Raw genomic sequence first — 18,693 nt, forward strand, 5'->3', positions numbered from 1 at the left:
AATGAACAATTAAAACTAAAATTATACTCCTTAAAATAATTTTTATTACATATATTTATTTATGGGCGGACCGTGCAGATGGGTGCTCATGGGCTGAGTCCTGCGTGGAGAAGTCAGAGGATAAATTGCAGGAGCTGGTTTCCCCTTTCACCTTGTAGTTTCTGGGGGTGGAAGTCAGGTTGGTGACAAATGCCTTTCTTTTCCCGCTGAGCCATCTTTATTAATGGTTAGATGGGAAACTGAAGTAGGCACCAACTAGGAAAGTATTCTCAGTTGACACTTGCACACACACCATAAACAAGTTTTCCCCGCCTGGTTCGCTTCAGATTCTATTCTGTTCCTGAGCTCAGTCCCGCCCCTCTAAGTCCCGCCCACCACACCATAAGGCTCCACCCTTCACCACTTCCTTTATCTCAAATTTCCGGGTTCACTCTCTACCTCTAGCGTTTATCAGCCTCAGCCACGCCCTCAGCTACCAGCCTACTTTCTCCAGACACGCCCTCTAACGTCACGTCCGGCCTTCATACTTCCCTCCCTCTACTACCCCTTGCTCCCGCCTTCGCCCGTTTCCGGTAGTCATCGTTGCCGCTGCTGCCGCTGCTCCTGCTGCTGCTGCTGAGGCTGCAGGCGGAGGCCGGAGGACCGGGCGGCGGCGGCGGCGGCGGCGGCGGCGGGAGCTCAGCAGGACGACCGAGCGAGAGCGGGCTAGCAGAGAGCCGAGCGCGAGGAGCCAGAGCCGCTCGGGCCCCGCCACCGCCGCCGCCGCACAAAGCCACGAGCCCGCGCCGGAGCCATGTCCGCGTCAGCTGGCGGTGGTCACCAGCCCAGCCAGAGCCGCGCCATCCCCACGCGCACCGTGGCTATCAGCGACGCAGCGCAGCTACCTCAGGACTACTGCACCACGCCCGGGGGAACGCTGTTCTCCACAACGCCGGGAGGTGAGCCGCGCCCGGCCTGCCCGCCATCGCGGCTGGCGCGTGGCACTACATGCTCGACCAACATTCCTCTCCGCCGCCGGGACTGTGTGCTGCAAACCGTGCACTGTGCGCGGCGGGGCTCGCCTCTAGAACTGTGGGGAGGGAAGTCGGTGAGACCAATCTGGCGCGGAAGCGTAAGATGACTTGTCTGGCTGAGCTTAGAGTCAAGAGACGAGGCTGGCATGCACTGTGCATGCCTCGCCCCGTGTTAACCTCCTTTGACAGCACTGTGTACTTTGTTGGAGGAGTCATCACAGGTTGGGGGGAGCCCCAGCTATCACAAGTGGGGCGTGTAAAATAGCTCCTTTGGTATCCAAGAAGTTGACGGCTTTAGTAGAGGCACTGTCAGATTTCAGACCAGGGCTTTCGAGGAGCGGCTTTGTCAAACAGCACACACTAGTCGGGTTAGGCTGCTTGATTCTAGGGAAAGAACTTGTAGAGAGGCGGTGCAAAGGGAGGTTCCTGAAATTGCCTTTCAGAAGATGGTCGGGAACTGTTTACTATCACCGGAGAAGAGGTAAAGCATGTTGAATTGGTCACGAGAGAGGAGGGAGCGCAAAGGTTGTTTGTTTCCTTTCTGGGCTGTTCTCTTAAGAGGGAGGAGCCTGGAAAGGCTTCTTTGGTGCCTTGATGAAGGAAACTGGCTTTTCGTTTCTAATCTCAGAACTTTGCTTTCTTCTGGTGATTCGGGAGGCTGGCCTTTGGCTAGAGGGTGAAGATTTGGTTTAGCAGTCCCTGCAGTCTATAGATCGCTGATCATAAGGCAGGACTCCTAACCAATCACCTGCAGTTGGGCCTGGCCATTCTGGAATCTTGTGCAATTGGAAGGCACAGAGTAAAGGGACCTTGCCAACACCAAGAGACACCAATCCAGAAGGCTGCGCATGGTGGTTCGGGCTGTGGTCCTACTGTTCCAGAAGTTCCAGAAACGGGGGTAGGGGAATGGCAGTTTAAGGACAGCCCTGGCTACCTAATGAGTTCCTGGACAGCCTGTGCTATAGTGTCGCACCTGTCTCAAAAAAACAAATAAAAAACCAACCAAACAAGGCAGGGGGTAAAAAAAAAAAATCAAAGCAAATACCTAGGAGAAAAGTTGGCAGAGGATCCAGCCAGGCCGGTCTAGAGAAAGGATGGCAGAGAGGCATAAATGCCCTGAATGACTTTCCAAATGGCCCAGGCAAGAGGAAGCTGCATTCCTTAGGGAAAGACTGTGGAGATCCTGGTGAGGGGGCAGTGGTTTAAGTTGCTGAAGACAGCTTTCTTATTTGGTCTTTTCCAGCAGGTTTTAATTAATCTCTTCCTTTTTCTGAAACAGCGTTTCTCCATGTCGTCCATACTACCTTGGATCTCTTTATGTGATCCCCAAACCCGTGGTCTTGCATTATTAGTCTCTTGGGTGCTGGGATTTATTGATGTGTGTCCCTCCATAGCTGGTGTAACAAAAAATCAGGAAAGGTCTTGGGCAGCCTGGATGGAATTGTCTCCACTTGAACAGATAACTTTTAAGAAACAGATTAGTGGCCAGCACTGCTCAGGCAGAGACAGGTTGATCTCTGGAAGTTCAAGGCTAGCCCATCGTACATAATGAGTTCCAGGACAGCCAAGGCTATATAGTAAGAGCATATATATCGTGTGTGTGTGTGTGTGTGTGTGTGTGTGTGTGTGTATATATATATATATATATATATATATATACGTATATACATATATACATATATATATATACATATACATGTGGTATGGAAGAGAACTGTAATTTACTCCAGAGTTCTTTGTGGTATTGGTCAGTAAAATGCCGTGCACATGTGACAGTAACAGGTGCATTTAGCTCTAATTTATTTGGGGAGGAAGCAAACTTTTAGCTGTCAATTAATCTTGTTCTCCTGAGGGAAGCTCTAGAGAGGGAACTCTGGTCATATTTCAAACACCAAGCTGCTGTGCTTTCAAAAGTAGGAAAGGCACGTAGTCTTTAAGCCTTGCTTTAAAGATAGAAGCAGTCTTGCAGCTTGATTTAGTTCTGAGATGTTTGGGGAAGGTCGGCTGGAAATACTCATTTACCTTCTACTATAGAGTCACAGCATGTCTGAGCAAGCTCAGCCTGCTGCTTCTACAGAGCTTCTACACATAGTTGTTTTGGAGGTAGGATCTCACTGTCCCAGAACTCACTGAGATGCCCCTACCTCTGCTTCCTGAGCAGTGGCAATAAAGGCTACCATGCCTAGCAAGCAGTCTTTGGATTTTGATAAGGAGGGTTTTCTTCCTGGTTGTAAGGAGATGGCACTGTAGGGGTTGGAACTGAGTTTAGTTTTTTTTTTTTTTTTTTTTTTTTTTCTCTTTCTTTTTTGGGACAGGGTCTCATTGTGTAGCCCAGACCAGCCTCAAACTCAGCGGCCTATCTGCCTCTGCCTCTCTAGTGCTGGGTTTAAAAATATGGGTCACCATGGCGTGCTAGGCAGTCTTTTGTATCATTTAGCTCGGTGGTGCTTAGAGATGTTCAGTGCTTACTGACTCTTCCCCTTTGGAATGATTTTAAGGTGGCCTTTATTGGGGCTAGAAAGAGGGCTCAGCAGTTAAGAACATGCCAGCCAATATTGTGGAAGACCTGAGTTTGGTTCCCAGCATCCACTCTGGGCAGCTGTAACTCCTGAAATTTTCATCTCATCTTCACACAGACATATGCTCATTTAAAGAAAAAACTTTTTAAAAACAGGTTTTTTTGTTTTGTTTTGTTTTACTGGTATTGAGGTGTATGTGTGAGCACACACACATGCTCTCCTATGCTGGCTTGCCAGTGGAAGTCTGAGGGCAGCATTTGATTTTCTTCTGTTGGGGTTTCTGGGATCAAACTGAGGTCAGACTTAAGTGGAGCACTTTTACCTCTGAGCTATCCCGATGTTTCCTGCTTGGAAAATTTTCTGATGCCTCTGTCCCTCTCACCACACCATTTTATCTTGGTGGTTGATAAGGTCTTCAGTGAGTTTTATGGTCATCACCTCACAGGCAACAAGACCTAGGCAAGGCCTGTAGACAAAGAGAAAGGATCAAGAATCCAATGCCAGTGTGTAATAGATAGAGTTAGGCCAACCTGGGCTACATGACACCCTGTCTTCAAAAAGTAAAGTGTTAAGTATAGTCCTTGCTCTGCACGGACCCCTGGATTGGGAAGGGATGGAGGCTGTGGGTGGGATTTGACTTGTAGTTCTGGGATTGAAACAGCTTAGCCAAGTAACTGACTTGAAATTTCAGACCTGAAAACAGGGTTGGATCAGGAGTCTCTCTTCAGTGAGAAGGGAAAGGAGTGCATTTCCTGCCTGCAAGTCTGAAACCTGAAGTGCTGCACTCCTGGGGACCATTCCTGGATCACATTTGATTTGCTGAATGCCTTGTAAGATTGGCCTTGGTGGGGATCCATAGTTACCACCTGGAGGGTCTCTTAAAATTCTCCTTTGGTTTGAAAATGAAAGCTGAGCTAAAACAGACTTGCTATGGCATCTTGAGCTGCTTTTGCTGATGTAAGAGGATTCTGCTTGTCACTGAGGGACAGGAAAGCTTGCTTCATTTTCTCCTGTCTACCCATGGAACAATGGGTAATGGTTGGTTCATCCAGTAGAAGTTGCTGCCACCACCTTGAGGGAAGTGAGCTTTTTCTGGTAGTTGAGTTTTCCGATATGTCAGAGTCGGGAGGACCCGAATGAGTTCACTTTATAGTTAAACAACCCTGAGACCCAAAGAAATTAACTTGCTAGTATTGCCTGCCAATTAATGTCAGTGGGTAGCCTCAATCAGTAATCCTTCCGACTGCCTAGTTTCTTCCTCTACCATCTAGGTGCTTCCGTCCCGGGAAAGGAAGTTGGCAGACCTTTTGAGACGTTTCTACCTCTGGAATGCTGGCTGGCGCCATCTTTCTCTAGGGAATAGGCAGAGCAGAGCTGTAGTGACCCATTCGCTCACTAGTCACATTCCAGCTATGGGAAAGAACACTGCACGTAGGAGCAGAGAGCCACCCATCACTGTGGCTCCTGTCCCTCCGCTGCTATTGGTGTCCTAGGGTAGAGCTACCCGAGGACCACTGGAAGAATCTGGAAATAAATAAGGTCTGAAAATGGGAAAACATTCTCCTTTAACTCCAGTTTTCTTGTGTGTGCCCCTGTGGACCCATGCAGAGGCCAGAGAAAAACATTGCTTCCTTTCTGCCTATCCCCATTAGATGGGGTCTATCACTGAACCTTGAGCTTTAGTGGTGTTGGTTAGGCTAACTAGGCAGCCCATTCTAGCAACTGACCACCCCCTACAACTCCCCCTTCCCTCAAGGGAAAAAAAACCAAACACATAGCCACACCCAGTTTTTACATGGGTGCTGGGGATCTAAGCTCAGATCCTCACACTTAGCTTTTATTCCCTGAGCAATCCCAGGTCTTCAGCTTGGGTCCTTACACACAGCCCTCCATTATTATAAGGGATGCACATCACATTGCCTTGTTATCTGGGGGAAATGGCAACTGCTTGCCTTAGTAACACGGACAGCCATGGAATGACCTTCCACGGCCTCAGGTGTGTGCTCACCTGCTTAGGTGTCTGTCCTTCAGCTTTCCAACTGGATGTGGAGGGACTGGCTTGCAAGCCTGGGGGAGGCCAAGATCTTTTCTTACCAAGTCAATACTGGGAGAGAAGTGAGGGGTGACGGGGAACATAGCCCTTCTGCCAGCCAGCCTTCAGAGTAGAGAAACTGACATCAGTCTATCAGCAAAGTCCTTTCCAGGACTGGAGTCTTAAAGAGGGCTTCACAGAGGGGTTTTGTACAGTTGTGAACTCTGTAGGCTTAGTAGTTTGTGTGCTTAAAGCCTTGCAGATCAGACAGGAAAGTAGTTACTGTAGAAAACTGCTTGCGCCACCTGGTGAGTGCCAGAGCTTCCTAGCTCGAGTCTGTAGAGCAAATGCATGGGGTGGGGGGTTGTTGCCTCTGTTTACAGACTGGGCTCTGTTGAGACTTGTAGGTAAGACTGGACTTTACTTTGTGCTTGTCTTTTGTTTCAGAGATGATCTCGATATGTGTATGGATGCCTGGTTGGCCTCAAACTCAGATCTGCCTGCCCCAGCTTCCTGAGTGCTGTGATAAACGGTGTGTGATGCCACATCCAACCTTTTGTTTTTGAAGCACCCTAAAAACCTGTGTATTCTTTACCTGCACGCAGTGGTACTTTTATGATTCCAGCACTAGGGGTGTGAGTTCAGTAATCACAAACAGTGAAGCAAATGCCTGGTTTGTTCCTTATTAGGTATCAATCAACAGCTGTCAATCCTGAGTGTTCCTGGTTTGGTGTTTGTGTGTGTGTGTGTGTGTGTGTGTGTGTGTGTGTGTGTGTGTGTGTGTGTGTGTGATCGTGCATATATATGAACAACTGTCTTCCTTTGCTGTGCTTAGCTTAGTGTTTAAGATGGGGTCTCTCACTGAACCTGGAGTTCCCTGATTGGTTGATTCACATTTTTGAGACAGAATTTTGCTAAGTTCCCAAGTCAGCCTTGAAAGGCACTCTGTAGCCCAGGGTGACTTTGAACTATCTCCTTTGACTCAGACACCAATGTAGCTGGGATTACAGGTCTTTGCCTCCAGCTCTCTGTAGACCAGGCTGGCCCCAGACTCAAAGGTTCGCCTGACACAGTTGCACGACTCGAGCCCGTCTTTTACAGACCACCTCACCTGTTTCTTAGGCCACAGCTTGAAACTAGAAGCTCAGAAATGTTTGCATGTTTCCATTTTAATATTACTATAGATTTCTGTGTCACGTATCCTGACAAAAGGAATCTGTTTCTGTGAGTAGTTTAAGAAGGTTAAAAACCTCAACAAGCAAAGATAAACTGGGAAATACAATTCTGGTCCTATGGCTTCCTGTTACCTGCATTTGAAGGTCTCCATCTTTGTCAGATGTGTTCTGTTCTTTCCAGTTTCTCCTGGGTAGGGCCCTCAGTGTGGTGGTGCATGGCACGTTGGTCTTAAAGAGAGAAAGCAGGCAGTCCCCCAGTCTCCTGAATATGCGCTCTTACAGGTGACTTTCTTCTACTAGATGTCCTGGAGATTGACTTCTGTTTCTGGTTTACTGGATATATTCATCATGAAAGAATGTCTGGGGTCTGTCAGAGTTTTGACTTTGAGGATCAAAGCTCAAGGCCTCTTGAATACGAAGCACTCTTGACCACAGATCTTTTATTGGGGTTATAATGGGACTTGCTTTTTATTCTTTAAAGTATACTCTAGTAATTGACTTGCCAATGTCAAGTCACCCTGGGCCGCTGGCTAAATCACCCTGGGTTCTGGTGATAATCCTCTTTAGATTTTGGGTTGAATTTGTGTTTTCCCCTCATGGCTTGCAATAATGGGTAGTTAGTAATTAATTATTAGCATCACCAAGGCTTCAGCCTGGGAGATTCAACTTGAACTTTCTCCCAGTTATTTTTGTGGGGAACATTTATTTCCATGTGAATGTTGACATCTGAACAGTAGTGAGGGCCTTTTGCAGTAGCACTGCTAGAGAGTAGGAATGAGTGAGTGTTGACTTATTTCCACCCCCACCTCTCCCCAGGCTGGTTCATTTACAGGTCATGACCATTTTGGATTTAGTATTAGCTGAGTTTTGTTTTTGTTTCTTTTTCTTTTTTATTTGAGACAAGGTCTTTTGTAGCCTAGTCTCATCAGAACTATGTAGCCTTTGATGATCTTGAATTTAAGATCCTGCCTCTACTTCCTGAGTGCTGGGATTACAGGCATGTGCTATACCCTGTTTATGTTTATGTTTATGCAAAGTTTGCATCCAGGCTTTGTGCATGCTAGGCAAGTCAATACCAACTAGGCTGCATCTCCAGGCCCTGCTATTAGCATTAAAAACAAAACAAAACAAAAAACAAACCCCCGATTCAACTTATTTTCAACCCAGCCTTGAGAAAACCAGATTTGCCTGAGTGCCTGTGTTAATTATGCTGTCCTGTGTCTCCTGTGTCACTATGATTTTGCTTTCTTTGTAAATAGGGTTGCTTTCCTATGTCTCCCCAACAATGGGCCTTCCTAGTAGGATACAGCATGTGATCAGGTGGGGACCATCCTTGAGGCCTTTGCTCCCTGATCCTGGGACATGGGATTAAGGGATTTGGTAGATCATCCACAGAACTTTGCCACAGCCCTTAGTTACATTATGACAAAAGGCCCCAAGCTCCACTGTGCCTTTAGTTATAAAAAGAGTTATATAAACCGTCAGGTTTTATTAGTACTTCAGGGATTTGGTGGCTATGCAAAGTAAATGTTTGGTCACCACCAGTCTCCCAGGAGCTTCTGGCGTAGGCAGCTGTTGGTTTTCTTTGGTTTGTCAGACACAGAACTTTTTAGCAGTCTATTCATTGAGGGCCTCTATGAACAACAAATGTTAAAACTTCTTCCTCCAGGCTATCTGGTGCAGGCAGACAAAGCTTCCTAAGCTGGGGGATAAACTCCATATAGTCCTTCACATGGTTCTGCATCTTCTGTTATAAATGAACGGATGGGGGGAGCCCAGCATTCTGAATGCATTAAAGTCACTGGCTGCTGGCTGTCTAGTTTCTGGTTTCTTGGCCAGCCTTACAGCTTTAGATACCTCAGGGCTAGAGGGAGGGCTCCGTGGTTGAGAGCGTGCATTGCTCTTGCTCTTACAGAGAAGTAGAGTTTGGTTCCCAGTATCCACATCAGGTTCCTAACAGCCGCCTGTAATTCAGCTCCAAGAAGCAGCACCTTCTGGCTTCCTTGGATACCTGCATTTTTGTGGACATACCTTTATACACAAATATAATTACAGATGAAACAATAAATCTTAAAAAAGAATTCCCAGACTACCAAGGCTGGTAGCCAAGTGAGTGCTGGGTTGTTATTAATCTGTTTTGCTTTGTTTTGTTTCATACAGTTTGACTGTGTAACCCTGGCTGGCCTGAAATTCACTATGGAGATCAGATGCTGGGATTAAAGGACGGTGCCGTCACACTCAGCCTGTTTATTATTATTTATTATTATTATTATTATTATTATTATTATTATTATTATTAATTTTTTAAAAAGATTTATTCTCTGGAAGAGCAGTCAGTGCTCTTTTAAATTATACACACACACATTATTGGTGTGTGTGCTGAGGTGCAGGTGTGGAAGTCAGAGGATGACCTTTAGAAGTCATTCTGTCCTACTGTGGGAGCCAGGGATTGAACCCCTCTCTGGGTTTAGGGTTTGTGAGCCAAGTGCTTCTGCCCACTGAGCCATCTTGTTGACTCTTGTTTCTTTCAAATGCCTTTGCCTGCCTCCCCGCCTCCCCATGCTGGAGCCGCGTTGGAGTGGAGAACATGCCCAGGAAGGGCTGTGCTCACTGTGCCCAACCTACCCATGGTCGTCATTCAGTTGAGTTTGATTTGCCTTTCTCACCGCCACCCTGGTAGTGATAGTCCTGTAGCTTCAGGAACACAAGCACACTTTCTCTGTCTGCCCTGCCTTGCCCATGCTGGGCAAGGCTCTCCACACAATCAGTCTGCAGTCCACACACTGCTTTCCTGTCGCTCTGGAGTGTGCTGGACAGATTGCTCCCGAGTGTTCAAGGCCAGCCTGAGCTACAGGGTGAGACCCTGTTTCTGTAAATAAAAAGTATGAATTCAAGTTAATGTGTGTCAGGGACATGGACTGTTTTAATTTTTAATAGATTGTCTTTGGTTCTTTACAGTAAACACAGATATTCATTAGGAACTAAAGGAATTTTTCCTGGTAATTAACATTTTTCTTAGAGTAGTTGGTTCTTTGGAACGGTCACATGCTTGTTAATTGCTAGCACACTGCTTGCTATTTTTTGTGTTCCATGGGGAAGTTAACTACCAAATTAGTGCATTTTTCACCTGCAGTGAAATTTAAAATGAGTAAGTAATTTGGTCTGGCAAGGTAATAATTTGGCCCAGCAGGTACAACTAAATAAAATTGGTCAAGACTTGTACTCCAGGGTGGCTGTTGGGGTGGCACAGCGGGGAAGGGGCTTGCTGCCAGACTTGAAGTTTATCCCCGGGATGCACATGATAGGAGAGAGCAGACCCCTGCAAGTTGTCCTCTGCACATGTCCATATGCACGGCATAGCATTTATGCTCTCAGTCACACATAGGTGTATGTGCGTGCACACATGATGAATAAAGAAAGTGCAATTAAAATTAATGTTAGAAGAAATTCAAGACGCCCTAAGTAAATGGAGAGGCACTTAACCATGGATAGATCAGAGATGATGCATACAGTAAGACAACCTAAGTGGGATCAGGACGTGATGCACACAGTAGGGGGTCAGTTCAAGCTTGCATCCTTGGGAGCAATTTTGAAATTCATATAGAACTCTAAGGGACCTGAAATAGCCGTGTGATTGTAGAAAGTAAAAATTAGAGAGACTTAAGAGGATTTCTGGTTTCAAAACTTGTGATTTGCATTTGTATGTGTATCAGTGGGAAAGAATTGAGAGGCCAGAAGTAGTGTGCCTGCCCAAAACACACAAGCTAGGGTGGCTAGCAAGGAGCAGACTGTGTCGGCTTCACTGTGTGAAATTCACACTGCCAACAGGAGTGTGAAGGCTGAGGTCATCTGGAAAACAGCAGTTCCGCAACCAGTTAGCATGTGACTTAGCCATTCCATGTTGGGGCGTGCTCCAGAAGAATGGCTGTCCACACCATAACCTGGACATGGATATCTAGATCTTAAATCAGTATCATTCCTAATGGTTAAGGTGCTGGGGCTGCCACATGTCAGTCAGCTGCTGAGATTAACAGATGTAGAGTGCACATTACTGGCATCTCCCGACCCACCTAGGGGTGGGTTCCAGAAGGTGCTCCAGGTGCTGGAGACTGCAGGGAGCAGTAGACCCTGCTGCTGATCTCCTCTGAGCCTCCCTGTGGTGAGTTCATTTGTAAGTTGAACCAGCAAGAGCTCTATAGTAACTGATGTTAATTGAAACCATGCTGTCTTAATGCAAATTATTTGAAACTTAGGAAATCTTTGAAAACACAGCAAAACCTCAGAAAAGGAAGGAGCTCTATCCTGTAATTTATATGAATATAATTATGACAGCACATTAGATTGTGTAGCCATAGTTAGAAGACAGGATTTGAATGTACTACCAAGAAATGTTGGTGCTCTCCAACAAACATGACAATCTGAGTTCAGTCCCCCTGTCCTACATGGTAGGAGAGAACAGAAAAGACCTGACAAGACAGGGTTTTTCTGGGTAGCTCTGGCAGTCCTAGAACTCACTCTGTAGACCAGGGTGGCCTTGAACTCAGAGATGCACTTTCCTCCTGAGGGATTAAAGGCATGTGCTGCCGCACCTGGCTTGGCTTACTGACTTTTTGAGACAGTCTCCTTCCTATATTTTCCTATATAAAGTTGGTCTTAAACTTAAGTGTAGCCCAGGTTGACCTCATAGTGGTGGCAGTTCTCTGGCACCCCACCCCCACACCCCAACAATTCTGACAGTGAATTTGGCATTATGAATAACTCTAACAAGAGCCTGCTCTTCTAGAGGACCCAGGTTCAATTCCCACCACCCACATTGTATATCACAACTGTACATAACTCCGATTCCTGGGGCTCCAACACCCTCATATAGACATACATTTAGGCAAAACACCAATGTACATAAAATAAAAATAAGTAAATTTTTTTTTGTTTTTTGTTTTTTTTAAATAAGCTCTTTGAGAGTTATTGGTCTAGTAGGTCAGTAGCTGAAACAAGATTTATATCTAAAACTCCAGGTTAAATTTCTTTAAAAGAAGGAAGAGAAAAATAAAGAACCAACTTTGTTTTGAAAATTGAAATGTTATGATATTGGTCGTAAATACAACATGGCTGACTTGTGGAGCTTTAGTGTATGCAGGCTGGTACACAGCCAGAGACCTGTGGGGTGAGGCAAAGTGTTTCGTGAAAGGGGGTGGGGGTAACTTCCTAGAGGAAGTGGTGTTGGATAACCAGTAGAAGTTTCCCAGGGGCAGGGCACCAGACCCTGTTCTGGGGGAGACTCACCTCTTGGCAGAGCTGATGCCTCTTAAGAATTAAATGGCATTTAAAGAAATTTCTTGGTGGCCATCTGGTTTTCCTGTCTGCCATTTTTCTTACCTGCATCCTGCAGGCAAAGTCTGACACACCCCATGACTTCTGTCTGCTCCCAGAGCAGAAGTGCCAGCCCTGGTCTGCACCTGGTGGGTACAGCCTGGTCACAGTGGTCCGCCTGAGACGTGTCAGTAGCCCGAGAAGAGGACTAAGCCATGCATGCAGGACACCAGCCTCGGTAGTCATTGTGTTGATGCCTTAATTTATTTGAAATTCTTCAACCCTGTTTTTCAGGAACACGAATCATTTATGACCGAAAGTTTCTGTTAGACCGTCGAAATTCTCCCATGGCGCAGACCCCGCCTTGCCATCTGCCCAATATCCCTGGAGTCACCAGTCCTGGCGCCTTAATTGAAGACTCCAAAGTAGAAGTGAACAACTTGAACAACCTGAACAATCATGACAGGAAGCACGCAGTTGGTGAGGGGCTGGGCTGGGAGGGAGGGCTCTGGGGAGGGCTGTCAGTAATCTGTAGATGGGAGGTGTTACTTCGTCAAAGCACAGCTGATGTTTGGTTGTATGTCTGATGTCTCCTCCTAAACATGTACTAAGATGCTGTCAGTGTCCACCTAGTTGCTTGGGGAAAAATAGTCAAATCAGGGATGGAAGCCAGATTTATGCCTTCAGTCCAAGCATTCTGCAGAGACAGGCAGATCTTTGTGAGTCAGCCAGAGCTACATAGGTGGACTCTTGTCTTTTAAAAAAGCAAATCAGGGTGGTCACCCAGAGGTCAGTTAGAATCATGCCTGCAGGCAGCTTTATTTTCTAGAGACTGCCTTTACATAGACATGACTGTACATGCCACCCCTTCAGCATCGAATGAGCCAGTATACACGTGTGTACATACATCCCACCAGCCTTAGAAAATAAACTTGACCAGGTGCTGGTGGCTCACACCCTTAATCCCAACCTGGTCGATGGAGCAACTTCCAAGGCAGCCAGGGTAACCCAGAGAAATCCTGTCTCAAAAGAAAAGTAAAAGAAAGAAGCCACAGAGAGAGATGGAGAGCAGACTTGATTGCTTCCCAGAGTGACTTTATTAGGGGGCTGTTCATAATGTGGTGAAGTGAGCTGTCCTCTCACTCACCCCAGTCTCTGCGCTTCCGGCTCGCTGCAGCTCCAGCTGAGGGTTTTGTCTGGTTTTTGTCTGGTTGGCTTATTTTGAGCCGAGGTCTCACTATTGGCCGAGCTGACAGATAGGCCTCCTCGGCCTTGCAGTGATCTTCCTTCCTCAGCTTCCTGTGTGCCTGAGTTAGAGCTGCCATCACCCACTGCGAGTGTCAGGTCACAGCCTCCAGAAGAGCATCCTTGCACCTGCAAACATGCCCTCGTACCTTCCTGTGTGGCCACTCTTTCCACACCTGCCCCAGATGAGATAGGCCACCTGAGAGAAAATAAGTGAGGTGTTTAAATATTGAATTTGAGTATTGTGCATTAAGTATTGCACACAGAGGCAAGTGTCTAAGGCCACAGAGCATGGGACAGATTGTATTAGTTTTCCCCTTTGCAGGTTGAGAAAGACATGGGAAAAGCTTTGCTGTTTCCTTTTGTACTGAACTTATATTTCTTTCCTTCTAACCAGGGGATGAGGCTCAGTTTGAAATGGACATCTGACCCTGCTGCATGTCGACGGAGGCCGTGTGTATTGACCTGACTGGGCCAGTAGGAACACGGTGTACAGAGAAGCTCCAGCCCCCTACCCCCCTCTGGGTGCCAAATAATGGAAGATGTGCCCCATCCAACCACATCGTCCCGTCTCCTGCCCTCTGCTCAGTTAAGGTTAGGTTGATGAGTAAGCTGACTGGTCCAAGAGGAAAGCAGTCCTTGTAGCTTCCCTGGTCATCTCTCAAGAATCTTCCTTCCCAGTTGAGACTTGCCCCAAGTCTAGGACAGTCTCCAAGTAGCACCTCTGCTTGTAGGGGCTGGGGGTGAAGGAGGTTTAGTGCCCATTGCTGTTCCTGGGCTCTCCCTGTCCTTCCCCGCAGCCTGCTGCTTATGGAGCACTAGATGTGGGGGATCTTTGTCCTCAGCACTGGAGCACAGCTCCTGCACCTCTGGCTGCATTCCTGGGACACGTAACATCAGCCTCTTTTTTCTCTGGGAAGAAGGCTTCTGTCTTGTCTTGGATGTAATAGCTCATCACTCCCATTACTTTACCCATCCCCCCATTTCTTTACCTAATTCATTGGCACGGGTATTTTTTTAAGCCCTCCTGAAGGGATCCCTTGGTGGCCAGCTGGTCTTTGCCTGTCTGCCATTGTTCTTACCTGCATCCTGCAGGCAGAGTCCTCTCCACCCTGACACACCCCATGACTTCTGTCTGCTCCCAGAGCAGAAGTGCCAACACTGGCCTTGCACCTGGTGGGTACAGCCTGGTCACAGCAGTCTGCCTGAGACGTGTCAGTGGTCATGGTTTTGAAACCCAGTGCACCTTAGTAGGTTTGGAGTCCTGCAGGTTACTATACCTTGAGTTTAAAGTTAACTTCTCCCTAGATTTCTCCCCTACTTTGGATCTGCTTTGTGATTGGTTGCCGAGAGAGAAGCAGGGGCTGAGACTGCATTCCTCCCAGGTGTCTCGTCCTTCTTATCGTCTGTCTGTCCTTCTCTCCCCTCACTCTTTTTCCTTCTGGTTCTTCCTCAGAGCCATTTTCCAGTTCTACATCGGAGATGCCTCCCATGTTGGTATCTGATAATATCTGTCTCTCCTTATCAGAGGGGAGATCTTTTATTTTTAAGATGACTACAGACCTATTTTTAGATAAGTTTTCAGTACAGTTTTGAGCTGCAACTTTTTTAACAAAACATCTTCCAGTATTGGGAAGGTTATTAAAAAAAAAAAAAAAAAAAGACAAAACAAAAAAATCAATGTTTGTAGGAAGGTCCCCTGCTGTCACTGTCCTTTGTCTCTCATGACTCCCTTTGAGCGCTTTCCTGTGCCCTTGAGTTTTGGGGGCTATCTGGAGTGTAGAATGGGTGTTTTGTAAAACTGGACCAGTCTGCCTTGCCATGAGCTGTTGAAAAAACTACCCCCCCCTTCTCTTTCTCTTTCTCTCTCTCTCTCTCTCTCTCTCTCTCTCTCTCTCTCTCTCTCTGCCCCCCCCCTCTCCCTTTTTCTCTTCCTCTTCTCCCCACCCCGCTCTCCTAGTACTGTGGGTTCACATGGAGATCCCAGGAGAGTGGCTTCTGACAGACAGGCTTGTCCATCCATCCTCCTAAAGGAAGACAGTACAGCAACCAGGGGTGCTCTGGGAGTTTCTGGTTATATTGGATGCCTATACTAAGCCCTCTAGTAAGATTTCAGGTCCCTTTTGGCTGGGAAAGCAAGCTGTTTTTCTTTTGAACCATGAAAAGATCCTCTTTTGTGAAGACTTTAGGAAAAAGAAGTTTCTGCTCCACAATGTGAATAGCTCGGAGTGCAACCCTCTGTGACGGTCTCTGTCTCAGGAATAAGCTTGGGGGTCTCCAATACTTGGGGATTCTTGGAGTCTCCAAGGCGATAATCACAAGAGTTTTATTTCTCTGTTAAATGTATCTGTTGTGTTTTTAATTAAACTCCAAATTTCATTTCCTATGGAGTCTTGGAAAACTTAAGCTGTGCTGTCATTGGGCTAAGAAGTTTGTTCAGGACCTTACTCTTACCTGGGAACTTGATTCCTCACACACTGGCTGTGCCTCCTGTGGACTCTGAATCCTGCTGAAGTGAGGAGACTGAGAGAAGAGCATCTCTTCCTCACTGAACGGCTGTCTGCAGCAGAGCGGCTTCCTCCTGGACCACAACTAGGAATGTATCTGAGACAAGGAACTGTTTCCCTTTTCTTGCCATCTTGGGGAGTCTGCATGTGCACCTCCTCTTCCCTCAATCAGTGGACATGTTCTGGTATTCTTTGGAGTGTCACCTCTGTGGTGCAGGAGCCTTCCAGCCTTGGGCCCTCTGCCAGGATCCCCCACTTCCAGGTGTAAGCCTTGTCTGAAGGCCGCCACGACCTGTTCTTTGACCTCCGTAAGTCAGCATTGTAAGATAATTGCACAAGACAAGAAATAAGCTTCCAATGACAGCATCTTTGTACATGAGCCATTTTCTAGTAAGCAGAGTCCATTTCGGGGTTCACCTCCAGGTGTGTACAGAGCCTCACAGCTGGAGCCTTAAGTGAAGATGTGTGATGCCCTGATTAGCCAGTCCCTCCACCCCCCTCCGAGTGAGGCAGGTGTTAACATCTTAGTAACCATCTGTGCCCTTTCTCTGTTGTGGGGACAATAGCCTTCATGAAGAAGAGCCTCCTTCTAGTACCCAGCAGGGCTCTCCCTTCTGAGCTCCCAGCCTTCCTGTTCTGCTGGCAAGAGTTTCATCCTGCTTGTATGGGTTATCTGTTGCTGTGTAAGACATTACTTACAGTCTTCTCTTGAGTGGGGATTCAGGAGCTGCTGATTATAGAAACTTTAGCATAGGCTCTTGGGAAGGTACAGGTAGTGTGTGGGCAGGGGAGCTGCTCATCTGGAGCTGGGGAATTCCACTTTTTTTGTGGCTGTCAGCAGGATCCCTTCCTTGATCACACCTCTGTGGGTCTCTGGGGTAGATGCTGTGCCAGAGCACCCTATTTCTGAAAGGTTGATCCCAGAGGAGGAGGCGAAAGAAGACAGTTGCAGTGCCTTTAAATTGCCACGCCCTAAAAGGAAACTGGGAGGTGGGGGCAGTCACTGCTATAAGCTAAGTGCACATTGCTATCAGAACAGCTCTCTAGCTGGGATCAAACCCGGGGAAGAAGACAGACTTGTACCTGCTTGTCTTAGGGAGAGGAGGCAGGAAGTGGAGGTTCCCAGATCTGCATCCTCAACTGCCATCTTCTCAAGAATGTTTGCTTTGCCATCTTCTCTGGGGCGGTCTCTTAAGCATTGTTTACCACTTCTGTTTTCCTTTAGCTAAGAATTGACTAAAGGAATCTGGGGTTTTTCTGTGAAACTACACAGGCTTTCTAAACTGGGGCAGCCTCGTCAGACAGGTAACAGGATGTTAGATGTTAGGTTCCTGAGCTGCAGAACAAGAAGCAGCTCTTTCCCTTCTGGTGATAGATGGTACCAAAGCCAGGGGCCATCTGAGTCCGTTCATTGGTCAAGGTCTCCCACCCAGAAGCAGCTTCTTAATGCTGACGTCCCTGTACTTGGTTGCCCCGGTTAGCAGAGCACACAGAATTAGCATATCACCTCCCGGGTGCCTTGTGGGAAGTGTGCTCATAAAAGAACCAGTAAGAGATGCTTAAGAGGCAGCTCACAGTGCCTCCAGGTCTCATCTGCTGCTTCCTGCTAGCTGGTCTCCATCCTTAGAAGCTCTTGTTGGGATTGGTGCGCAGTTTCTTTCCTGTAGCCATACTTGCTTTAGTATGTGCTTGAGGTGCTAGTTAGTAGACTGTGGGTTTCTTTCTAATCTGAGGAGGGGCAGGGGATGGCTTGGGTACTATCTCCTTGGGCTTCTCAGACCTTCACAGTTCAGTTGGGTTCTACTGAAAGTCCAGCCAGCCAGCTTTTATGCAGGGCTCCAGTGTTGGCAGCCATGTATCAGGGATGGAATCTTCCCATCTCCACCTTGAGGGGGTTGTGCCATAACCCTTTCATTCCCTCTGAGGAAGACATCGCTGTCTTCATGTAGCTCAAGTTCTTTGGTGTGTTTTCTGGTCCCCGTGCCCACGGCAGCTACCTATTAATTTGCGAAGCTCAATCACTGGCCCATCCTTACCACAGGAAGGTGGGACCATCCCGTGGAGTGGGGGAACACATTTCTTGAGGAAGAAGGTTCTGTCTGAACTTGGAGTAGGGCATGGTTACCCCCAACCCTTGGCCTCTGTTTAGTGCCAGGAATTCGGGTTCCTGCAGTTGACTCGGTCCTTCAGTGCTTAGCAGAGCCTTTCCTGCTCTGGTAATGGGTTTTGACGTGGTGGCTTTATTGAGGCTAGCTCACAGAAACTTGACTGAAGACTGTAAGGATGACTGACAGGTCCTTATTTTTCCAGTTGACCAATCAAGATACCTTCCCCAGCCTCTGAAACTGTAGCTTCCTCTGGGGCAGGTCCTGGAACTTGGTGCCTGTTGGCAGAATGGAACTTTTAAAGTCTTCAGGTGGTCCATGGTTTCTCCCTGCACAGCTCTTCTTGTGGCTCTGGTCATACTGCAGGCCCAGTAGAGAAAGGCTGAGATGGTTCTCAGTGGATGCAGCCTCCTGTTGACGTTTCTGAGGTGGGAGGGTGGCAGTGAGAGGCTGGATGCCTGGTAGATGCATGACTGTGCTGGTGTTTGCAAAGGGAGCCCCTACCAGGGCTTCAGACCCAGACTCCATGAGTCCAGCACAGAATGCCCATTCTTGCCTCATACCCTTTCCTCTCCGTGTCAGTCAATTGCCCAGCCCTGACAGTGGGGATACCAGCAGAAGGCAGGGTCCGTGGGGACCACATAGGCTCACGCCAATGCCTTTGCCCCACTTAATGGCACCCAGGCCAGCTCCAGTAATCCCTAAGGTGACTTGAAGAGCCTCCAAGGACTCTGATCCCCAGTTGTCCATTTTAAGCATCTTTGTGTTTTCCGATTTCCCTTCCCTG

At 47.4% G+C, this 18,693-nt stretch overlaps 1 protein-coding gene across 1 annotated transcript; it reads left to right on the top strand.

Moving 5' to 3' along the window:
• Positions 1-643: 643 nt before the first annotated feature.
• Positions 644-15,684, top strand: EIF4EBP2 (eukaryotic translation initiation factor 4E binding protein 2). The gene is made up of 3 exons (XM_080937573.1): positions 644-938; positions 12,344-12,529; positions 13,692-15,684. Exons 1-3 carry the CDS (start codon positions 794-796, stop codon positions 13,721-13,723), a joined length of 363 nt encoding a protein of 120 aa, XP_080793699.1. The 5' UTR covers positions 644-793; the 3' UTR covers positions 13,724-15,684.
• The last annotated feature ends 3,009 nt before the right edge of the window (positions 15,685-18,693 follow it).

The sequence above is a fragment of the Micromys minutus genome, assembly GCF_963924665.1.
Source record: "Micromys minutus genome assembly, chromosome: 25".
Classification (NCBI taxonomy): domain Eukaryota; kingdom Metazoa; phylum Chordata; class Mammalia; order Rodentia; family Muridae; genus Micromys; species Micromys minutus.